The 22,882-nt window shown below is 32.1% G+C and overlaps 1 protein-coding gene across 1 annotated transcript; it reads left to right on the top strand.

Moving 5' to 3' along the window:
* The first annotated feature begins 12,993 nt into the window (after window positions 1-12,993).
* LOC107909577 (LOB domain-containing protein 42) lies at window positions 12,994-14,150 on the top strand. The gene is made up of 2 exons (XM_016837162.2): window positions 12,994-13,321; window positions 13,407-14,150. Exons 1-2 carry the CDS (start codon window positions 13,132-13,134, stop codon window positions 13,910-13,912), a joined length of 696 nt encoding a protein of 231 aa, XP_016692651.1. The 5' UTR covers window positions 12,994-13,131; the 3' UTR covers window positions 13,913-14,150.
* The last annotated feature ends 8,732 nt before the right edge of the window (window positions 14,151-22,882 follow it).

The following is a 22,882-nucleotide window of genomic DNA, read 5'->3' as shown; positions in this document are numbered from 1 at the left end:
AAATTCAGTGATGTCGAAAAATGCGATTTTAGGTTTTTATTTTCGTAAATTGAGTCTGTAAATATTAAATAAAAATATTTATGGAGCGAGTTATTATGAAAACATATTGAAGTTCAATTAAATAATTTAACTGAAAAAGTGATTTATTAAGGCTTAGAGACTAAATCGTAAAAGTCTAATTGCTATAGAGTTTTAATTAACAAAAAACTTGAAGACTTAAATTGCAATTAGCCAAACATCCAAAAGGGTAATTAAACCATTTATGAACAAGAGATAGTGGATGATGTTGGCAAAATCTACTAAAAATGATTAAATTTAAACTAAATTAATTAAGTCATGTTAATGTTAATTAAGTTAGTTTAATTAAGTAACAATCAAAGTAAAATAATAAAATTAGTGGAGAAAAATGGTATCATCTTCTCCGACCTATTCCATCATTCACATAAGAAAGAAAAACAAAAGGGAAAAACCTTCAAGCTTTTAAAACTTTCGGCCATAAATAGGTAAGCAAAATTAGGTCATTTTCTTGTAATTCTTATAGATTTGTGGTCATGAGAGCTTAATTTAGCTAGCACATGTATCAAAATTTGAAACTATTAGAGTATTAGAAAGTTGTTATTGTTGATTTCTTGAAAAATTAGGTTTGAAATTGATAGATTTTAAGCTTAGGCTACGAAAAAGGCTAAATTGTAAAGTTAATAGAGCTTGGTTGTTAATGTTGCTACATTAGGGACCAAATTGAATCAATGTAAAACTATCATGAAATTTTTCTAGAAATAGAAAATATAAGGTCCCTAATGAAAATATGTGAAATCAAATTTTAATCCGAAGTTAGGAATTGAAAGTTATGTATATCCTGAGTTCAGAGACTAAATTAAATAAAATGTAAAATATGTGTGCCTTTGCATTTAAGTGTGAATTGGATGAAAATTGATAATTTTTTATCTGTCATATTATTGTACGCAATTATAGACAACGTCGAGCTATCGAAAGGGGAAGGAAAATCGAGAGATGCCAACGAGTGATGCAAGATATCGGTTTGTACTTTTATGATTCAAGATAGATTTAATTGCCTGCATTTATATATTAATTGCATGATTTAATATTGAGGTGAAAATATAATTTTCGTATGAACTGATTTGTTGTGATTGTTATTGAATATCGTGATAATGGACTAAATTGAATAGAATGGAAATTAAGTATGATTTTATGAAACATGATTTGTAATATTTGAATGGATTGAATTATGTTATATGGTATTAATTAATTATGGATTGATGATGGTTTGAGATACGATTATGAAATTAAATGTGAAATTATACATATAAATTGGATTATGTTGAAATGAAAGAGATAAATAGTTGTCATGTAATAGAACAATATATAGAGTACGGAATGCAAACGCGATTGAACATAGGATATGACAAGTGAGTAAGAATGGTTACAAGTATGATAATGCATATATGTATAAATGTTACCCGTATGAACCTAGTAAAGGTTAAGATACGTTTAGCATGCCAATAAGGTTATATGCGTGCTTGATCAAATATTTTACATGTTATAATGAGGTCTAGCATTTGTTGCAGATTCTCGAGTTATATATATCATAAGTTTAGCTCAGATGGGTAACCTGATAGAAATTTCAGCTTATGTGAACAACCTTGATATAATGTTAGTTTGTTTGAGCAACCCTGATATAATGTTAGCTTGTGTGAGCAACTTAATTCACCTATGTACCCGAGTCCATTTTAATAAGGTTCCATTGGGCGAATCATAATAAATGAAATTAGAAACTTGAAAATATAATGAAATATATTGGTAAGAAAATATGATAGTGAAATGTATTATGTGAAAATTTTATAAATATGTGAATTGATAAATGTATATGGAAACTATATGTGTGATTTTATGTGACTTGTATTCAATGTGATTCATGTTAAAGAGAATGAATAAAAGAGATTATGAAAATGGTTGGGAACGAGTCCTATGGGTCGAAATGAGTACGAATAGGTTGGTAGATTCCAAAAACGGATTGAAAGGTAAGTTATAAAGGTAAATGATATGGATTAATCATGAGATTTGGATGACTTAATGTTAATGAATTTAATGTATAGGTGTTGAATATGAAAGCTAAATGGTTAAATGATACTAATTGATCATAGAATTGGATGGCTTAATGTTAAAGGTATGTATGTTTGTTTGATAAATGGAATGGAATGTTAAATGATATAAAGTTTGGCATTTGATAACTAGTATCAATTGGTTGATTCTATTACAATAATGAATGGATTGATTTGATGCTAATTGCAACAGGTATACTCCTATATAAAGTTGATAGTGAAATTGCTTGACATGATAGGAATATAAATTGAGTAGAAATTGTATTTGTACTTATTATGATTAATTGTTTAAGCTAATATATTATATCATGAAAATACTAGTGAGCTTTATTACTTAGCGTATGGTTTGTTTTCTCCATGCATAGGTATATGTTAATCCTGAGTTATGAAAAGTGATTTCCAACATCCAGCTAGTGGTCTTCGACTCAACAATGTTTGTATAGTCCCATTTTGTTAAATATATGGCTTGTACCTAGGTTGAGTCGACTTTTGGTATGATATGTAATCTTCTGTACATTTGAAGTTGGAATTAATATTTTGAGTTAGTCATATGTTTGATAATTCATGGTTTGTTGATATGTTTTTAACTTGTATGGAAATGTATAGACATGTATCCTTATACCAAGTGGACTAAAGGGTTGGATTATGAATTTAAATATGTCACAAAGTTAGAAAGGCATAAAAAATGTTGTTACATTTATGGTTTATTGAGTTGGTATACATGTCAATAGTGTTAAATAGTTTGTGCCAGCCTATATGCTGTATGGTAATTATGAAATGGTTTATTGGCATTTGTACTTTGTGAATAAGGTAGTATTGTATAAAATTGAACTCTGGAACATATGTATTTGACTGGAAAAGTACATTAGAAATGTTGAATTACTTTTTAGGTAAGTGCGAGTTGATGTCATTTTAAGCCATTTGAAAATAGGTGGTCATGTTGAGACGCCGACCTTTTACTGTCGTGACAAGACCTAGTAAGTTAGTTGCATTGCGACAAGAAACCCCCAAAGTCACGACGTCAACTCGTTATTTTGCAAACTTTATGATTTAGTTCTAATTCGACATCGGGTTAACAAAAGAGCTTTTATAAGCTCATATGAGACCTGAAAATGAATATGTATCATACTATAATCATCTAATATATTTGTAAGCATATTAATATGATCATATTATGTATTTAATTGATCGTAGTTGCTATGGCAACAAATGTGACATCCCATAGCTCGAACGCAACGATCATGTCGGGTATGGGGTGTTACACATATGGTGTGGGAATAAGAGTTAGAATATGAGTGGTTCATGCTATGAATGATGCTGATAGCTGTAAGGTTTGGTGGTTGGAGAAGGTTTAGGTGATACTATAGTGGAATTTTTGTACTTTGTTCTAGCTTATACCTTTCTTCTTAAAGGAAGGGGTATTTATAGATAGAAAAAAGGCTTGGAGTGAACCCTTATAACATGATTACCTCCTTGTAGAGTTCAATCTTAGGCCCAATTTAGGGTGTGGGTGGATGTGACCTCCTTGGTGTTGATGAGCATAAGAACTCGGAATCATTAAATGAGATAGAATTTCAAGTGACAGTTGTACTTGTTGGTGTCGTGGTGATGTCTTTTAAGCATTTTTCATAGTGAGGGATCTGGCATGGGAGGTATCCTGGCATAAGGGTGTTACAATTGCCCTCTTGTCATAAAGAAGTTAGAAGTTTACAAACTTCTCTGATATTATTTTAAGGAAATAGTTCCTTGAAGAACAGTTATTTTGCTCTCGAGGCCATTTTTTTATTTCACCGTCTTATCGCTACTTCATTTAAAATAGACTTAAGTTCCTTAAAAGGCATCTTGGTTGTCTTTTTTCTGAATATTTCTTGTGCTCCGAGTGTCCTTTCTCTCGAGTTTGCTTTCTCTACTTTCAAAGTTCATCAACCTTTCTTTTTTTCTAGTAAGTTTTTTCTTCGCTCTTTGTTACTTGTTGGATCTCTTTTGTTTTTTTCCTTTTTTTCTTATACATTATAACCATGGTGGCTCCATTTGAAAAAATCTAGTAGGGGGAAGTGACAATGGGATTATATTCCCACCATATCTGAAGCAAAAAAGAAAGCCTCCATGAAATAAAAAGGAGTTATTGATACCCATTGTTATTCCCCTACGACAAAATATCTCCCATGCCATGACGAATTTTTAAGTGATATCATCGCAATATCATCAAGAATAGTCGACACATCAAACCTAATCTTGTTTAATGATTCCAACTTCCTAGGCTCACCAACCTTTAAAGATGTCAGGTTTGACCCACAATCTAAACTCGCCCTAAATTGGACTTCACAATGAGGTAATCATGAGATAAGGGTCCACTCAAGCTTTTCTCCACCAATAGATACCCCTTTCCTCCAAGAAGAAGGGAATAGATTAGAACTAAGTACAAAACCTCTGCTCTGGTATCCCTTAAACTTCTCCAACCATCAAATTTGACGGTTCTTAGCACCATTCATGGTTTGAACCTCGCCCATTCTAGTGGCTCTACACACTTCATACACTGTGAATCACCTTCGTTGTATTTTCATGACCTAGTGTAACCTTAGTGTTATAACAAACATATATCTCATCATTGATTTTAAGCTCACCACCGTAATATTCAATCTCATTATTGTAATAATTATTTTCAATCTCACAGCCCCTTCTAAATAGACCCTAAAATATCTCATTTAACAAATAAAAAAGTTATGGTGTCCTGAAAATAGAAAAGTTGTGATTAGCAGAGATGTTGTTTTTGATGAAACTACTATGCTACCTAACTTATCTCTTAAAGACTCTTCCAGTAAAAAAAATCAAAAGTAGGTAGAGCATCAGATTAATCCAGAATCTACAACAGAGCCGACTCCTAAAGCCAGTACAAAAATTCAAAATAGAGTTGCTTCTTCACCACAATACTCTATCGCCAAAAACAGAACTAAAAAAGAATTTAAACCTCCAAAGAAGTATGCTGAGGTTGATCTAGTTGCTTATGCTTTAAATGTGGCTGAAGATATAGATACAAACCAAGAGCCATCTAATTATTCTGATGTGGTTAGTTGTGAAGACTCGGAAAAGTGGATGTTTGCTATACAAGAGGAGATGAAATTACTCCACAAAAATAAAACATGAGATCTTGTGAAACTTCCTAAAGGTAAAAAGGTTGTTTGTTGTAAATGGGTGTTTAAAAAGAAATAAGGGACTCCAGGAGTTGAAGAACCCAGATATAAAGTAAGGCTTGTTGCAAAGGGTTACAGTCAAATTCCAAGAGTGGACTTCACAGATGTGTTCTCCTTAGTTATGAAGCATAGTTCGATTCGATCTTTGCTTGGTATTGTGGCCATGCATGATTTGGAGCTTGAGCAGTTAGATGTAAAAACTGCATTTTTGCATGGAGAACTTGAGGAGGATATTTACATGCAACAACCAGAAGGTTTTACAGTCTCAGAAAAAGATGACTATGTTTACTTGCTGAAAAAGTCCCTTTATGGTTTGAAACAGTCACCAAGACAGTGGTACAAGAGGTTTGATTCCTTTATGACTTCTCATGATTTCAAAAGAAGTAGTTTTGACAGTTGTGTTTACTTTAAGAAAAACAATGATGGTTCTTTTGTGTATCTACTCCTTTATGTTGATGACATGTTAATAGCAACGAAAGATAAATGAGAGATAAGAAAGGTCAAGCCCAACTAAGTGAAGAATTTGAGATGAAAGACTTAGGACCTGCAAAGAAGATACTTGGTATAAAGATTCTCAGAGATAGAAAAGCAAGTAAATTGTATTACCTAAGTCAGACGGGGTACATTGAGAAACTTCTTTGCAGATTCAGTATGTAGAATACTAAGTCTGTTAGTACTTCTTTAGTAGCTCATTTCAGACTTTCATCGGCTTTGTCTCCACAATCAGATGATGAGATTGAGTATATGTCACATGTTCCATACTCTAGTGTAGTGGGATCTCTCATGTATGCTATGGTTTGTTCACGTCTAAATTTATCATATACAATTAGTGCAGTTAGCAGATACATGGCAAATCCCGGTAAAGAACATTGGAAAGCAGTTCAGTGGATTTTAAGATACTTACGAGGTACTACTGATGTTTTCTTACAGTTTGGAAGAACCAGAGATAGAGTCATTGGGTATGTTGATGCTGATTTTGCTAGAGACCTTGAAAGAAGAAGATCTCTCATAGGTTATGTCTTTATAATCAGAGGTTGTGCAATCAGTTGGAAAGCTACTTTGCAAACTACAGTTGCTTTGTCTACCACTGAAGCTGAGTACATGGCGATTACTAAGGCTTGTAAAGAAGCTATTTGGTTTAAGGGACTCTTTAGTGAACTCAATGAAGACCTTCAAATCAATACAGTATTTTGTGACAGTCAGAGTGCCATCTTCCTTACAAAAGATCAAATGTTTCATGAGAGAACAAAACACATCGATGTTTGGTATCATTTTGTTCGTGATATTATTGCTCGTGGTGATATTGTTGTAAGCAAAATTAGTACTCATGAAAATCTTACAGATATGATGACTAAGTCACTTCCTATAACCAAGTTTGAGCATTGCTTAGACTTGGTTGGCAAACTTGGTTGGTGTTCATTGTTGAAGTTAAACCCTTCAGGGGTTTTATGGAAGAGGTGGAGAACTTATTCGTTGAGAGTTCGCAATGAAGAACTTGTCCATTAAGAATTCGTGTCAAGGTGGAGATTGTTAGAATTAAGTGACCCAAATCTTTATTTAAATAAAATACAGTGGTAAAATAAAATAAAAGTAAAGTCCCTATAGAATAAGGTGTTTCAATCTTACTACACTCCTATTAGGATATGGTTTTACAAGCCTATAAATAGACATAGTCTACTCCTCTTGTAATCATTCGAATTTGACATAGTGAATTTTCTTCTCCTCTGCCAGTGGTTTTTTCCCCCAAAGAGTTTCCACGTAAAAATCTGTGTGTTCTTTATTTTCTCTCTCTCTTTTTCTTTGTGATACATTGTCATTACCAACGTTCTATTTATTTTTCAGTTCTAAATGTTGGCTTGCGTTGATTTGGCTAGTTGCTACAAGTGTGGAAAGAGTACTTTTTACAATGAAGTTGTGAAAAATCTTTGAAGGATTGAATTGAAAATCAATGGATGGATAATTGTTTGATTACATATGTTTATAAATATATTTTTAACAGACAATGAAAAGAAAATTCAACAATTTTAACATATCAAAAAGCGTGTGGGCAATTATAAAAAAAGGCTTATGTTATTCATATTTATTTGATTACATTTTTTTTAGTTATTGTTTTAATAGTTTTGTAATAGTCTTCCATTTGACCAAAAACAATGGTTTATTCATGATTAATATTATGTATTAGTTTATATGACTTTTATAAACATTTTAATTTTAAAAAAATTGATTCAACTAATCTAAATTTCTTGGCACCGCCTTTACTCATAGTATTTCAAGTTAATGTATACATAATGAGAGTTTTTTTTTTAATTGAGGAGGGAAATATGGTTACTTGAGATCAAATCCAAACTCTTATGCTTACAACATAATGTTTTTACCACTAGGTCAAGCGAATGTTGACGTGTATAATGAGAGTTGAATGTAAAACATAAAATTCTTTAAACACCGGACTTTATTTTATTTTTTATAACGATAATGCCTTGTTTAGTAATTGTTGTAATAACATAAAAAAGAAGTTTGTTTATATAAAATAAATAGTTAGTATAAATTTAAACTTAAAATTAAGAAGACCAGTAAAATTTATTGTAAAAAATAAAACATTTTCAAAATAAGCAAAAAAACATTTTTTTTCTTTTCTAAAATTACGTCGCCGAAATAACTAAATATTACCAATTAAATTAATTTATTAATAACTTATATACTAAAACCTTTATAAAAAAATAATACTCATATTAAACATAGTATAAATATGCTCGACTGATTTACGGTGTAAGCATAACATTTCAACTAAAACTCACTATTATTTTAATTACTTTTTTACCCAATAATGAGTATCCGACAATCTAATGTAGGTTAGGTTTCTACTTTCTACTAATGAAAGAAAAGATACCTCAAACTTAGTCACCGACATGCAGATTTTTTTAACAGAATCAACTCATGCCACTTAGTATTATTATTTTTGGTTATTTTGGGCCCTAGCTACAAGGTTAAATAATTTAATTAGGATGAACGACCGAAGTCAAACGAACAGATCAGAAATATAATTGTGCTAATCTGGCTACAATGCTGAAACGGTATCAGTATATAATAATCCTCTCAAGTTTAATCCCCCCGATAGCTAGGTACGACAGTGAGTGAATAGTGTGGTGATTGTAGAGAGACTATAGATTGCTATTGTATTCTCTCATCACGTGGGCCACTGCGACTTGCATGAACCATCCATGGCTCCATCCATCCTTCTATCTATCTATCTCCCCCTGTCTCTCTTCTCTTACCTAAATTAGCCCCTTTCCATTCATATCTTATACTTCTCCCCAGAGAAAACAGAGACACACAGCTGCCCTAAAAAAACCAACCTCAACTTTCTTTACAGAAACAGTTTTTGGTTGTTGTTAGATTTCGAAAAGAGTGGGTTTTCTTCAACTTCTCTCCCAATAGATTTTCAAGGAAATTAAGAAAGAGGAGAGGAGGAGGCATACATGTTTATGTGGATTTTTGTATGGGAATGTGGTTTTTCAGCAGCAGGAGAGTTTTGAATTCTTCTATGGTGGTGATGTTGATTATCTCCGTCTTACAGATTTGGATTTGCAGTGATTGCCGAGCAGGAGCCATAAGGGTTTTTCCAGGGAATGAAATGAGGAAGATGATAGCGACGCAGGAGTTGTTTCAAACCTACTTCAATGGAACATCTTTCAGTTTCAAGGGAAGCGATAAAGGATTTGAAGATAGCAAACGAAGAGTTCCCAGTTGCCCAGATCCTCTCCACAACTAGTAGCCTGCTACAAAAGCCTTTTCGCTTCTTCTTTTTTTTTCCCCCCCTTAATTAATGGTATCCAAAATACCCACGTTTTTCTCATCATTACAGTGCTAGTGTTTTGAATGATTTTTGGTGGAAAAACGATGGTATTTTGCAGTTTTAGAACTTCTGTTTCAGTTCTTTTGATTGAGTGGAGGAGGATCCAGGAGTGGCAAGTGTATATATAGTAGTAGTAGAGAATTCAGTTTTATAGTTATTACAATCAAACACTGAATGTCTAGATTTTCTATATGTACTTCCTTTTGGATCCTGTTTCTCTGGAAAAAAAATTTACTTAGCATTTCTCTAAAGAAGAAGAAGAAGAAAGAAAAGAGTGGTAAATAAAAATGTAAGAGCAGATCAGAGATCCATGTCCTCTCACTCCAACAATACAAAGATTTCCCATTTTATTTTCGTCACTGTGGAGATGCATCATAAACATAGCAAATACAGAATATTGTTGGTTCAACTTGTGCTTCTCACCTTTTTAACAGAAAGAAAGAAGTTTTATATAGATTTTGATTTGAAAGCTTTACTAAATCTAGCTTAGAAATTTCTTGAAAGTTTTACTAATTACCATAAAAAAAAAAAGAAACAATGTAGCCGTCAGATCCATAAGACTTTAAAATTCACTACCCAATGGTTGACTCCACACAAATATAGAAAAAGGGAAATCAAAAAAAGAAAGCAGAAAGACATGGAACAATATAACAGAGAGGATCTTTAAAAAGTTCACAGCTTTTTCTTGCGTCTTTTAATTCTTTCTGCACCATTTGGAATGTCACTGTTATAACTTACATACAAGGCCTAGAAAGGTGTTTTAACTTAGTTAAGTACTAATAAAAAAGGGGGAAATGAAGTATTAGAAGAAGAGCAATATATATGGCAACAAAGATGTCCTAAATCAGAGTACAGAAAAATTTGTGAAAGTTTTGAATGTTAGATGGAGTGTAGCGGTTGGATACTAGTATGGTTTGGAAACATATGCAAATTTGTATTGCTTCTTGCAGTTTGAAATTTGTCTTGTTGAGGATAAAGTGGGTAAAAGACAATCTATAATCGAGTGCAGACTGAAGAAATTATTTTCTTTTTAGATTTGGGTATTCTTCCATTTTATAGTGCATCTTTGTATTTAGTGTTGTTTTATCAAGTTATAAAAAATATATAAAAGCATTTTAACAAAGAGAAAAAAGGAAAATAATAAAAATAAAGCATGGAAATTGATGTTTGAAAATGGGCAGTTAAAAAAAGCTGCTTTTCATTTCCTAGCCGTGGTGATTTGTTTGCTAGTGTTTTGGATTTGGAATCAAATTCACTCCAAGACAACTCACCTCACCAATGCATGCAATTTTGCCCTCTCTTCTTTTCCTCTATAATTCCTCATTAAGTGTAATCCATATTATCCATTTTGAATGTAGGAATATTTTCTAAAAAAACTTATATATCAACTGAATTATAAGTGTAGGTATATCAATTACCTAACCATGTTCCCTATTAATAAGAAAAGACAGAATGCTTAGGTTTGATTTGCCATATGAAATTTGAGTTGTGGTGCCAGGTTTGTATCCTCAAATGGGACCGACAAATTATTAATAATGGAACTATACCCCAACCCAACCCAACCCAACCCAACCCAACAAATGTGTTTTGCTACAAATCTTTACAGTGTTTGGAGTGGGGCTAATGGTTTTACACGTTTGCCAACCTCACTACCTTTAGGCGGCCCAACCAGCTAGCTAAACTCTAATCCACCATCCAAACCACCATCAACACTTTGAAATAAATATAATAAATAGTCACCTAATTATTAATGTGTTTATGTTTTGATCACTAATTTTTTTTTTAAAAAACATGAACTTATCATTTTGTTTCTGTTCTGATCACTCTCCATTAAATTAGTAACACAAATAATGACATTTAATTAATATAATAATGCATTTAAGTCATCGACACCTACAAATAAAGTAAGAAAAGGAACAGGAAGACCTCCCATTAAGTCATCGACGAGGGGTGCAAAGTAATTTTTGAGTTATGTCAGTTACTTCCTTTTCTAAAAGGTACTTGATTAACTATGGTGGTAGAAATTAACAAAGAACCAAGCATCATTTCTTCTAATGGTTCTGGAACTAAGCTCAACTTTTCAAGATCATGAAGTAAAAGAATAGTTGGACAATAATATTAGTGATTAAAACAGAATCAACCATAATATTAGGGACGAATTTGACAGTTTTATAATTCGATGAATTTATAATTTTAAATATCATGAACAAAACAAAATTAAATTATAGTAGTATGTTATGCAAATAAGAAGGTAATGTAAGGACAAGGTGATGTACCATTTTGGAAGGTAATTACACGGATGGTGAAAGGAGGGCCCAAAGTACAATTGAACGTGCATGGGCTCCTATTAGGCCTTAATCATCAAAACCCAATTCTCGTTTTCAATTAATGCCCATATTCCCATCTGTTTCCTTTTTAAGCACAGTGTGGGGTACTTGTGTCCGACGGAAAAATGCCATCTCATAGAAAAGGTGGAATGTTTATTATACCTTTTAACCACTCCAGGATGTGCACATTTTTTGCAACAACTCTTTATACCTCATTAGTCAAACTCATATTGCATCAATGTGGTTATGTTTAGCTGTATTTTAATTTTATTGTTATAAACATTTACTCACACCGGAATTAAAAATTATTTTTTTCTATATCTACGAATGAAGAGTATACATTTTTATGTTGGTGTGATTGTATATATTGTGTTGGTACCAAAGGAGACTAGAGATAAAATCAAAATAGAAATCAGGCTATTTGTTAAAACCACAGGCAGTATCTCTTTAGGCGCCCACAGTCTTACATAAAATACTAGACATAACTGATTCCGCCCCCCCGCCCCCCCCCCTTTTTTCTTTAAAGGAAAAAAAATGTATAGAAAATAGAAAAAAAATACCGATTATTTTAGGATTGCGTAGAGATATTATTCAACATTTGTAAAAAAAAAAAAGCATTTTAGAAAATACCCAGTCTGATATATAGTAGAAGCATTAGAAAGAAGTAAAAGAAAAGAATAAATTACTGAGTGATTTGAAGTGAAAATAAGACCCAGGTAGGTCATTTGTACGGACGGACTCCTGAAAACCAGGAGGTATATAATATAAGATGGTTTCAAGGTAGAGCTCGCAATGAGATGTGGCGAGATGCACGCAGTTCTAAGATAAAGGGAGCTTGCACTTGGCACGTGCATCTGTTGCGGATTTTCTGCCTCTCTCTCCCCTTTTGCTTGCTTGCATGGCTTCCACTTCTCAACTGCTGTCCTCTTTCTGTTTTTGTATTTATCCCTTTATTTGTCATTCAATAAATCCTTATTCTTAATAAAACTCCTAACAAATTCAACATTTATTTGGACATAAATTACTTATTTACCGGTTAAAATATTAAGGAATTGTCCAATGTGTACAAAAAAGAAAATAAAGGCTGTAGAGTTATAGATATATATATTATTGGCATTTTGGCCCCTTTGTTTCTCAAATTACAGCATAAATTAGAAGACATAATAATGTATTTGTAGAAAATTCCACTATCCTATAATCAAGAAAAAAAGCTCTAAAGGGTAATAAAGGTATATAATATAAGAAATGAAGAAGTAAAGCTTTGCAAATTTAAAAAGAAATAAAATAAATGATTGAGTATGAAGTTAATATAAAATTTGGAAAGAGTACATACTGATATTTAATTAAGGAGTTATAAGCAAGATGGATGGTAGATTATGTAATAAAATCGTGCATGTAGGGTTGTTTGGAAAAGGAGGAAAGCGCCAAAACCAATCTCATTTACCAAAGAGGGGCAGTCCCCAACTTTACCTAAACAAGAAGAAGAAGGGAAATTAAAGAACACACTCCACACTCACCCCCGGTTTTCAGGTCTTTTACTCCTTTGGAAACCACTGCGCTGCCCACCTTTATATTAACCTTAATCTTTCCCTTCCCCTTCTCCTCCTTCTCCCTCGATCTCTTTCAGAAATATAATTACGATGAGGATGAGCTGTAATGGCTGCAGGGTCCTGCGTAAGGGCTGCACCGAAAACTGCACCATTAGACCTTGTCTTCAATGGATCAAGTCCTCTGATTCTCAAGCCAATGCTACTCTCTTCCTTGCCAAATTCTATGGCCGAGCTGGTCTCCTCAACCTAATTGAAGCCGGCCCCGAAAACCTTCGCCCTGGTACGTACTTCATTAACCCCACCCAACCAAAAACAAGATTTCATTAATTGCTTTTAACTTTTTTTTATATGCATTTTGTTTGTAGCTATTTTTAGGTCACTTTTATACGAGGCCTGTGGGCGTGTGGTAAATCCAGTTTATGGGTCAATTGGGATGCTTTGGTCCGGGAACTGGGGTGAGTGCCAAGCAGCCGTTGATGCTGTGCTAAAAGGCTCCCCCATAACCCAAACTTCATCATCTTTGGAATCAGTTGAAGAAGAGCAACCGATTTCCCCTCTCAAGACATACGACATCCGCCATGTCTTCAAGGACACCAAACCAGCTGCAGCAGCAGACATCGACAAGGTCAAGACCCGCACTCGTTTCAAGCGATCCAGGACTCGCTCCAAGCGACAGGTGGTTGACTCGTGGATGAGCCAACTCGGAAATGGTGACAGCAAAGAAGATGAGAGCACCTTCTCTGTGGAGACCGTGGAGGGTTCGCTGGTAAACCACGCCAAAAGGGGTCCTATCTTGAAGTTTGAGGATAGTAGTAATGTTGGCTTAGAACTCACTCTTGCTTTGCTTCCTGAGGCGACGCACTTAGGATGAAATAATCCACCCTTAAACAAAAAATGAATCCTCCTTTTTTTGCTTCTTTCATTATAGATTGAAGAAATTTTGGCGGCTATAAAACTATCACCTCTAGTTTCAACCTCATCATATGATAGAATATTAGAATGCTGCAAGTATTTTAAACTTTGTTTCGTTTCTGTTTGGGTCAAAAACAAATGTTGATGGGTTCCCTTTATTTTAAAGACAGCTATATGAAGTTGATAGAATTATTGAATGGTGCTTTCTAGTTTGGTGATATGGTTAGGTGTGATATACTTTCCATATATGGGTTTGTTTAAATTTGTAGGTTTTGATTTATGAGTAGGTTATCACGATGCTGACAAGGCTGCAATAAGAAATATGACTGGCAGTGGCACCCCAATTTAGATTCTTCTTGGTGCTTGCTGCTGTGAGTTGTAGGCTTCAATTTATTTGTTCATTTGTTTATCTTTTTAATCTAAAATTCTATTCGTACTCTTTTAAATTAGGTACATTTTATTTTATTTTTATTAAAACCAAATAAATATATTCAGAAACGTTAAACAAAGATATTCATCAATATTTTATAACGCTCTATTCATTAAAAGGAAATAACGCTTTAGAGTCTTGGGCAGAAGGCAAGACAGGAGCCTTTGAGCATGGTGGCCACCACAGGGTTCCAAGGCAGTGGGGTCATTCCACGTAGACTTGTGCGTTTACAGTTTCGGACAGCTGCTCCTCATGCACCGGTTCTTGGTGTTTGGGAGTTTCCTAGTATTATTGCTTTGCATATGTTTCTCACACGTGGGAACAAAAATAAACTTGCTTCCGTTTGGATAAAATTGGTTTTGGTTAGATTCAAAAACCAACTATGGTAAGATTAGATATTACAGGAGTAAGATTTCTTTTTTTAAGGAGACGTACGGGCAGGTTTGAATCGGGTTTTTTTGGATTCATATTTTTTCGAGGCTTAAAATTTTTGGACTAAGCTTTTTCGGGCTTGAATATTTTCAAGCTTAGATTTTTTTAGATTTAGATTTTTTTATTTTTAATTCAGATTAGTTTGGGTAAGTTGGACTTTGACAAATTTAAATAATTTTAAATTATGAAAATTTTAATCGTAATGATTCATTTTATTTTTATATTTGATAATGCAATTCAAATTCGTCATAAAAAACATAAATTATATATATTTAATAAAAATATGATAGTCGGTATCGTATTAGTCGATACGTACTAAGCCGTTCCTCAATTAATACCAAATAATTTAGGCTCCGTTACAATCAAGATTTCAATGTGTACTGATCATATTGATGTGTTTTGGCTCATTTCAGAACAATATTAGCTTGTACGGGTGCATATCAAATATCAACCCATACTAATTGGTATATAATTTTGATATATTAAACCTAACTTTTGTTTTTTTGATCTAAAACATTTTAAAGTTATTGAGCTTGATTAATAATTTTAAATTTTATATTTGTATATAAATATATTTATATTAATGTAATTTATTAAAAAACTAAAGATTAATAATTAAGATATATTTGTATACATATATTATATATAATTTATGAAAAAATTAAAAATTAGTGTAGCACCCCTTAGCCCATCAGGAAAGTAATAAGAATTAATATAAACGACCTATTAATCAAACCTTGCCATCAAAGGTGAATACACTTAAGAAAAGACAGATTTGTAAACTGCAAATCAGTGGAGATTGGCGTTCATGACCTTTTACAATTAGGGACAATTTCACTTTATATGACAAAATAATATAGTTGCGAAGTAAAAGAAAAAGTTAAATACAAAACGTGTGTATATGTGTAATATCCCGAAAATTATTATTGTAATACCTCAAAAATTACTATAGTAAGAAAGTAGGTATCCTTGATATAGTAAAATAAGGAAATAAAATGACAAAAAGGGAAATTTTGAGTTATGGCAACATTGGGAAGTATATTATGATATATTAATTCAAGAAAGGATTAAATCGTAAAAGTGAGAAAAGTTTTGTTGATTAAGAGTAAATACTCAAAATTTGAGGGGATAAAGTGTAAATATGAAAAGTTAAAGGACCAATGGTTCAAATATTTTAAGGGTGGAATAATCTAGAAAATAAGGAAAATGGATGAATTAGGACCAAATTGAAAAGGCGAAGAATTTTGAGGGACTAAATCATAATTTTACCAAATTAAGTGATGACTCAATGATGGAATTTTCAAAGATTATAAAGGGAAAAATGGTCTATTAGAAGAGAGTGAAATCTAGAAGGCAATGATGATGTTTAAGATATTTTAGATTAATTAAATAAATATTATTTTATTAATATTTTAATTTGATTTTTAAATATTAATTTATTATTTTATTATTTTATTTAGTATATATATAAGAAAAGGAACATGAAGAATCAACATCCCACCATTTTTCCCATGCACCAACGTGAGAAGAAGAGAAAAAAAGAGAAAGTTTTGCTTTCTTTACAATTTGGTCCTTCCACCAAAAATTTACTATTTTCACCTAGAAATCAAAAGAATTTCCATATCTATCAAGAGAGAAAGATAACAAGGAGACTATGGGGAACTAGAATATCAAGTTAGATTCAAGAAAGAGAAGCTAGAGGAGAGAGAAAATCAAGTTAAAGGTTGAAACTAATATGACAAGGTAAGGACATCAAGATTTCAATATATTTTTAAGTTTGATATTATTGAAAAAGCATGGAAATGATATTATAGTAGATTTTTCTTAAATAAGGTCTTATGTTCTTGATATATTAGTGAAAGGAAATAAGAGAAAGTGATGGGAAATATTATAGAAAAAAAAGAATAAGAGAGTTTTAAACTTAGTAATCAACATCTTGCATTAAAATAGTTTTGAACACCAACAGTAGTCTAAATTTGAAAAATCACGAAAAATTGTGGAAATCAAATTATAAGATGAATAAAATATTAAATTAAATCTTAATGAGTTTAGTTTTTCATAGAAGAAACGATGTAAGCAATGGAAATGTAAATCATGAGATATAATAAATCTTGTGAGACAAGGTCAGAATGATTTCGGGTTCCCCTATTCTGACTTTTGAAAATCATAAAAAATTTTAGAAAAATAATTAGGGGGTTAAATTTATATTTTTAAATAATCAATGAGTCTATTTTCAATAGAAACAAACGGTAACATCATCTGAATCCCGTAAGATGAGATAATTGATTTTTAGTGAAGAAGGGTCGAAACTATCAGACAACAGAACAGAGATGACTTTAAAGAATAAACTGCACTTATTGTCTAAACCAAAAATTCTGAAAATTTTATGGTAAGAAGATATGTGGGTCTAGTTTCATATAAATTTAGCGTATCTTAATTCGGAGTTCCGTATCTCAAGATATAAATAATTTAGTGAATATGACTCAAGTGGATAGCTTTGAATGAACATATAAATAAATAGTGAAATTATAGATAATGTTACATATAAGCATGTTCTATACATTAAGGATGTGGAATGGAGAGGAGGAGGAGTAAAATATATAATTATTCAACTAGCATGAGTTTTCATTAAAAATGGTTAATTTGCATGTTTTAGGTTTAGGGACTAAATTGAATAAAAGTAAAATTTTAAGGGTAAATTTGTAAAAATGTCAAAAAGTGACCAAATTGCATGAAATGAATTGTTTTATTATTTAAATTAATAAATTGAATGAAATATTAATTTAGATCAAGATTGGGTGGAAATTCGAGGAAAATAGAAAATTACCAAAATGTCCCTGAATTTTGGTATTTCTGCAATTTAGCGTGGTAAGTTCGTATGAACTATATTCTGTATAATTTTAATTAAATTGAATGTTATTTGGTGATGAATATTATATAAATATGTGTTTTATTATTGGAATTGAATTATTATTGGTAATCTGTATAATTATTAGATGCATTGAAATGATTATCGAAAGCTCGATTGGGTTGGAAGCTTGTCGAAGATATATCACACTATCCATTGGTTCTATCAGTAATTTTGGATGATTTGATTCTGGTTATAATGGCATGAATAAGTTAAATTGGCCAATGTTAGCTCATTAATGTTTTGATTTTGATTGGTTATAAATATGAATGCTTGATGAAATGAAATGTTTATAAATTAATTTGTAAACTCCGATAATGCTCAATAACCCTATTCTGGCGATGGATACGGGTTAGGGGTGTTACAATACGCCATCCGCCAATCAGTCATGCATGATACAAAATAGACAAGTGACTCATTCGCAGATGCAGCTTTGGCACAGTCCCCTTCTAAGAATCTTATTCTACTAATCAATTGCCTGAGAAAGAAAGGTAACAGAGTAAGTTCAATCGAACTTAGTGCGTTCCAGGTAGATAAATATTGTTTATCGAATTACCGATAATCGACCCAAAAATAAAGATATTTTCGAACTTAGTCTTATAGACACATTATGTCAAGTTGGTAGTACAGTTTTCTGATAATGACACTTAGTCAAAACAACGCACAAGGTATCCCTAGCGGACACATGCCGCCAGCTTATACGCACTTTTTACAGACACCTATGTTTACCTATAACCCAACCTTGTGCCAGCCTTAGGCCTATTATTAGAATCCAGAATCGTATATCAGCCAAATCATATTTGTTTTCATATTCCTTGTTAGGTTGAACATGTGTTCTCCCGCAAGGTCAGGCTGTGATCTGCCTGTTCGGTTTGCAATAAAGCTTCCTTACCGGAGGCATCACAAATAAAGCTTCTTTCCAAATTTCCACATATCACAAACAGCCTAGCACTAGGCTCGTACACAAGGTGATTATTTTTACCTCGACTATGGCCATGCTCACACACACAACACAGACTTATTACACACTTGTCAATACAAGACACACCAACCCATCTTCAGTAGGGACAACTTACCTTTCATAACCCATATATCATAGAATTTTCATAACTCAAAGGAAGCAAGAAGGAACTCACCATGAACTTCAGGATAGAATCTACTCTATTGGTCCTTTGCCTCGATTGCTCGGACCTTCGCTAGCTTCTTGAGCAGTCAACTAGTACTATTAATGGCGTTTGACAAACTTCTGGAAACCTTTCTCGTCTCCTCTAGCACAATTAACTAAACATTTTAGAGACATATGGAAGAACACAGGGAAACAAAGGTGAAACATGATGGCTATAGGCATCCTTATATAGCACAAATAGCGAGAAATAAGTTTAGTGGGAAGGTCAAAAGTCCCACTAATGCCTTGAAATTATGAGACTAGGCTTGCCTAATTAGATTTGAAATCTAATATTTTACCAAACACAACTTCTACCATTAATTAGAGGGGTAAAATATTGCTTGTACACTTAAACAACCAGCTACATGTCATTCAATTACCTAAACATATCAAGATGCCATCTACAGTATCTAGTTCAAATCCAACTAGATTTCAACTAAACTGTAACAACGGTAGCTATCGTTTCCACATAAAATAATTCTATTGTTCCGTGAACTGACAAGTTCGCCCAGAACATTTGGGGTTAGGGGATCGTCTCATAAAAGAGTCCACCAAACCCAACACTTTAACTGATAATTCACCCCATTACTACTCCGGCTTACTCAATTATACGCCAACATCATATCGATATGATCTACGCCAGGCGGGCTGTTACAATTAGACTATAAATATATACATATATGTGAAAATAAAAATACCAATAAACTCAAAATGTGTAACAGTTTGATTTTTGACAGTATCGAAAAAGTTAGTTGTGGGATCAAAATTGTTAAATCGAGCCATCCAAAATTTTTAATCGAGCGGTTACGAAGCAAGTATGGAATTATGCAATAAAAATATTAGTAATTAAATTAGAAATGAACTTATTTAGTAAATAATTAAATGGAATATTAAATAATACAAGAATTAAATTGATGGTGTATTAAATTAGTGGAAATTAATTTAGAATTGAACAAGGACTTAAATGATTATTTAACCAAGAATCAAATGTTAATAAAATCATATAAAAAATATTTGGCTTGTGAAATTATTAATAGTAATTGTTTTTTATTATGAATTATAAGAGAAACAAGAATAAGTTGATAGTTAAGCATGAGAGAATTATATATATATGTGATACCTTGAAAGAAAATATATCAAATTAGATGAAATTAGAAAGATAACGATGGTGAACGTGTTTAAAAGGTATTTATATCCTTGACTCCTTGATACGTATGAGGTGTATTAAATAAGTATGTGTATTATAGACTACTCGATATATTTGAGATATGCTTAATGGATGTGTATATTCTTATTGTCGAAACCATTTTTATTTTTGGAAAAAAAAATTAGTTGTCGATGAAAGTTTGGAGTCGCCACCGATCTTTTATTAAGCTGTGATTGGGTCACCTAAAAACGACTTTGGTCTACGAATTTTAGAAAAACGGGTCCGGGAGTCAGTTACGTATGAGGAAGGATTAGCACCCTCATAACGCCCAAAAATTGGTACTTAGTTAATTAATTAATGTCTTAATGTCAAAAATTTGAAAAATATAATCCTTAGCAAAAACTTAAAAACGTTACGTATTAAGACCCTTATCACTTCAGAGAAAGAAAATGTCACACCCAATGCGTTAGGGCACGACATTCTAATTTCCTCAAAAATGAATTAGGCCAGAATACTCGTTAAATAAAAATTTAAAAGAATATCCATTTATTCAAGATTTAAGAAATCGCGGCCCAATACGTTAGGGCACAATTCCTCCAAAATCCCAAACTTAGAATATTTCCTTTATTATTTTTTAGAAAAAATCTTCATTTTGAGAAATCAATGCGTCACATCCAATACGTTAGGACACAACGTGTTGAATTCCCAATAATGAGTTCTTATTTTTTGATTAAAGAGAAATGCTCGATTGTTAGATTTAACGAAGAAAATCGGAACCCAATACGTTAGGGCTCAATTTCCTTGAAAATCCTAAATACAAGCATTATCTCAATTTTGAAAAGTTTGAAATCGAGTAAAAAAATGATGGGATGCTACATTAAATATACAATGCAATAATAAATATTACAATGGCATAGAAATAATATGAATAAATGAATAAACAAAATCGATAACATGCAAAGTATCAAATAAATAAAAATATGAAAACATAAATCAACAAAAAATAAAAAAAATAAATAAAAAAAGAGAGCGCGTAACATATGCATTGGAATTATGAGAAATAAAATACATGATTTACATATAAAATTTGAATTATAAAATTTATATAATGCATTTATGAAAATAAAGAAAAATATATAAATATACATATATAAAATTTTTAAATATATGTGTTAAAGATACAAATATGTATTTAAGCATTTTCGAAAATATAAAGAAATGCGCGTATGTATATGAAAATATAATAGAATATTCGAGAAAAAGAATAAATATATATACATGTAAAATATATTAAAAATAATATCTACATTAAAAAAATATATGTATTTGTAAATATGAAAAATATTAGTTAAAAAATAAATATGTACATGTATAAAAAATAAATATACATGTATATATATAGATTTTAAAAAATAATAATACTTTCTTTATTAAAGTTAATTAAATTTAAGAAAAAAATATTAAAAGAGACTAAATTGAACTACAAATATAAAAATTTGGGGTAGATTCACAAATAAATAAAACCCAAATGATTAAATTGAACACGCGAATTACATAGAGGGGTTGGAAGGGAAATTTTCCCTTCTCTAAAACGGGGTCGTCCAGGTAAGGTTAAATTGAAATTGAAAATAAATAAAAGGGCGAATTTAAAAATATAAAAAAATTTAATTATAAAATATTTAAAAGGTGGAGGGGCTAAAAGCACAATTTTCCCCTCCGTATAAAACACGCGGATCCTAAGGTTGGGTCGGGTCGGATTCAGGTCAACCTAGGCCTTAAACGATGCCGTTTTGAAAGGGCTATTTAAGCCAAAATTCAGTTAAAATTTTCATTTCATTCAGCCTTTTTTTAAAAAATCAAAAACTTTCCAAAAAAAAAACTCTCTCCCCTCTCAGTCGTCCGGTCTCCAGTCCGGTCATCGGCCACCGCGCCGGACGCCGATCTTCGGCGCCGGCACCGCCGTATACGGTGGCCGAAGAAAAAATAAAATATCCTTTTCAACCCTTTCGAATCCCTTAAGCCCAAATCTGGGTTCAAACCTTTAAAAAAATCAACTGAAAATGCGAAAAGAGTCCCGAAACCTTTCGGTTTCCGGCCACTGATCCTCGAGGGTGGCTCCCTCATCGTCTAGACGTCGCTTCCGAAAGAAAGGTTGTTTCTTTCCTTTTATGTAGTTTATTTTTATATTCGAATATAAAAAAAATAACAATAGATTAAAATAAAGCAAGATAAAAAAAATGTAAATGTAAACCTTGGATTGATTTTGCTCTGCATCATATTCTCCGTGAAAGTAATTGTTTTCTTATTGATTTTTTCGATCCGTATTACAGTGTTTTTGTGGCTCTTTATAGCCGAATGAAAAAATAATAGCAGAAACCAATCTAAAGAAGAAACAAATCTGTTTCTTTATTTGATTTTCGAATATTTGATTGTGTTTCCTTTTTTGTTTCTCTTTGATGCGCAGGTATGAAGATCAGGGACGCTTGTGGCTGCGGCGCAAAGGTCTTCTTTGGAAACCCTAGGGTTTCTGCAAATGATTTGGGCCACAGAGCTTTGGGCCCCTGTTGTATTTCGAGTTTTGGGCCATATAGGCCTGTTTGTAAAAATGGACTGTTTGTTTATTGTGGGACGGGTAAAAATTTGGGTATTACACTTACAATGTGATATCTAATCACTATCTCATAGGATATAAGCTCTATCATACAATAGAATATCAAATGTAGTTTAAGGTATATACGAATGTAACTACTTAAGCTCATCTGTGTTATGTCGAGATATGTTTATATTTGTTATACTTGAAATTTTGGTATCTTATGATGATAATGGTAAGTTATTTGACTACAATAT

The sequence above is a fragment of the Gossypium hirsutum genome, chromosome D02, assembly GCF_007990345.1.
Source record: "Gossypium hirsutum isolate 1008001.06 chromosome D02, Gossypium_hirsutum_v2.1, whole genome shotgun sequence".
NCBI lineage: Eukaryota > Viridiplantae > Streptophyta > Magnoliopsida > Malvales > Malvaceae > Gossypium > Gossypium hirsutum.
This window is presented reverse-complemented; position numbering and strand designations above follow the sequence as displayed.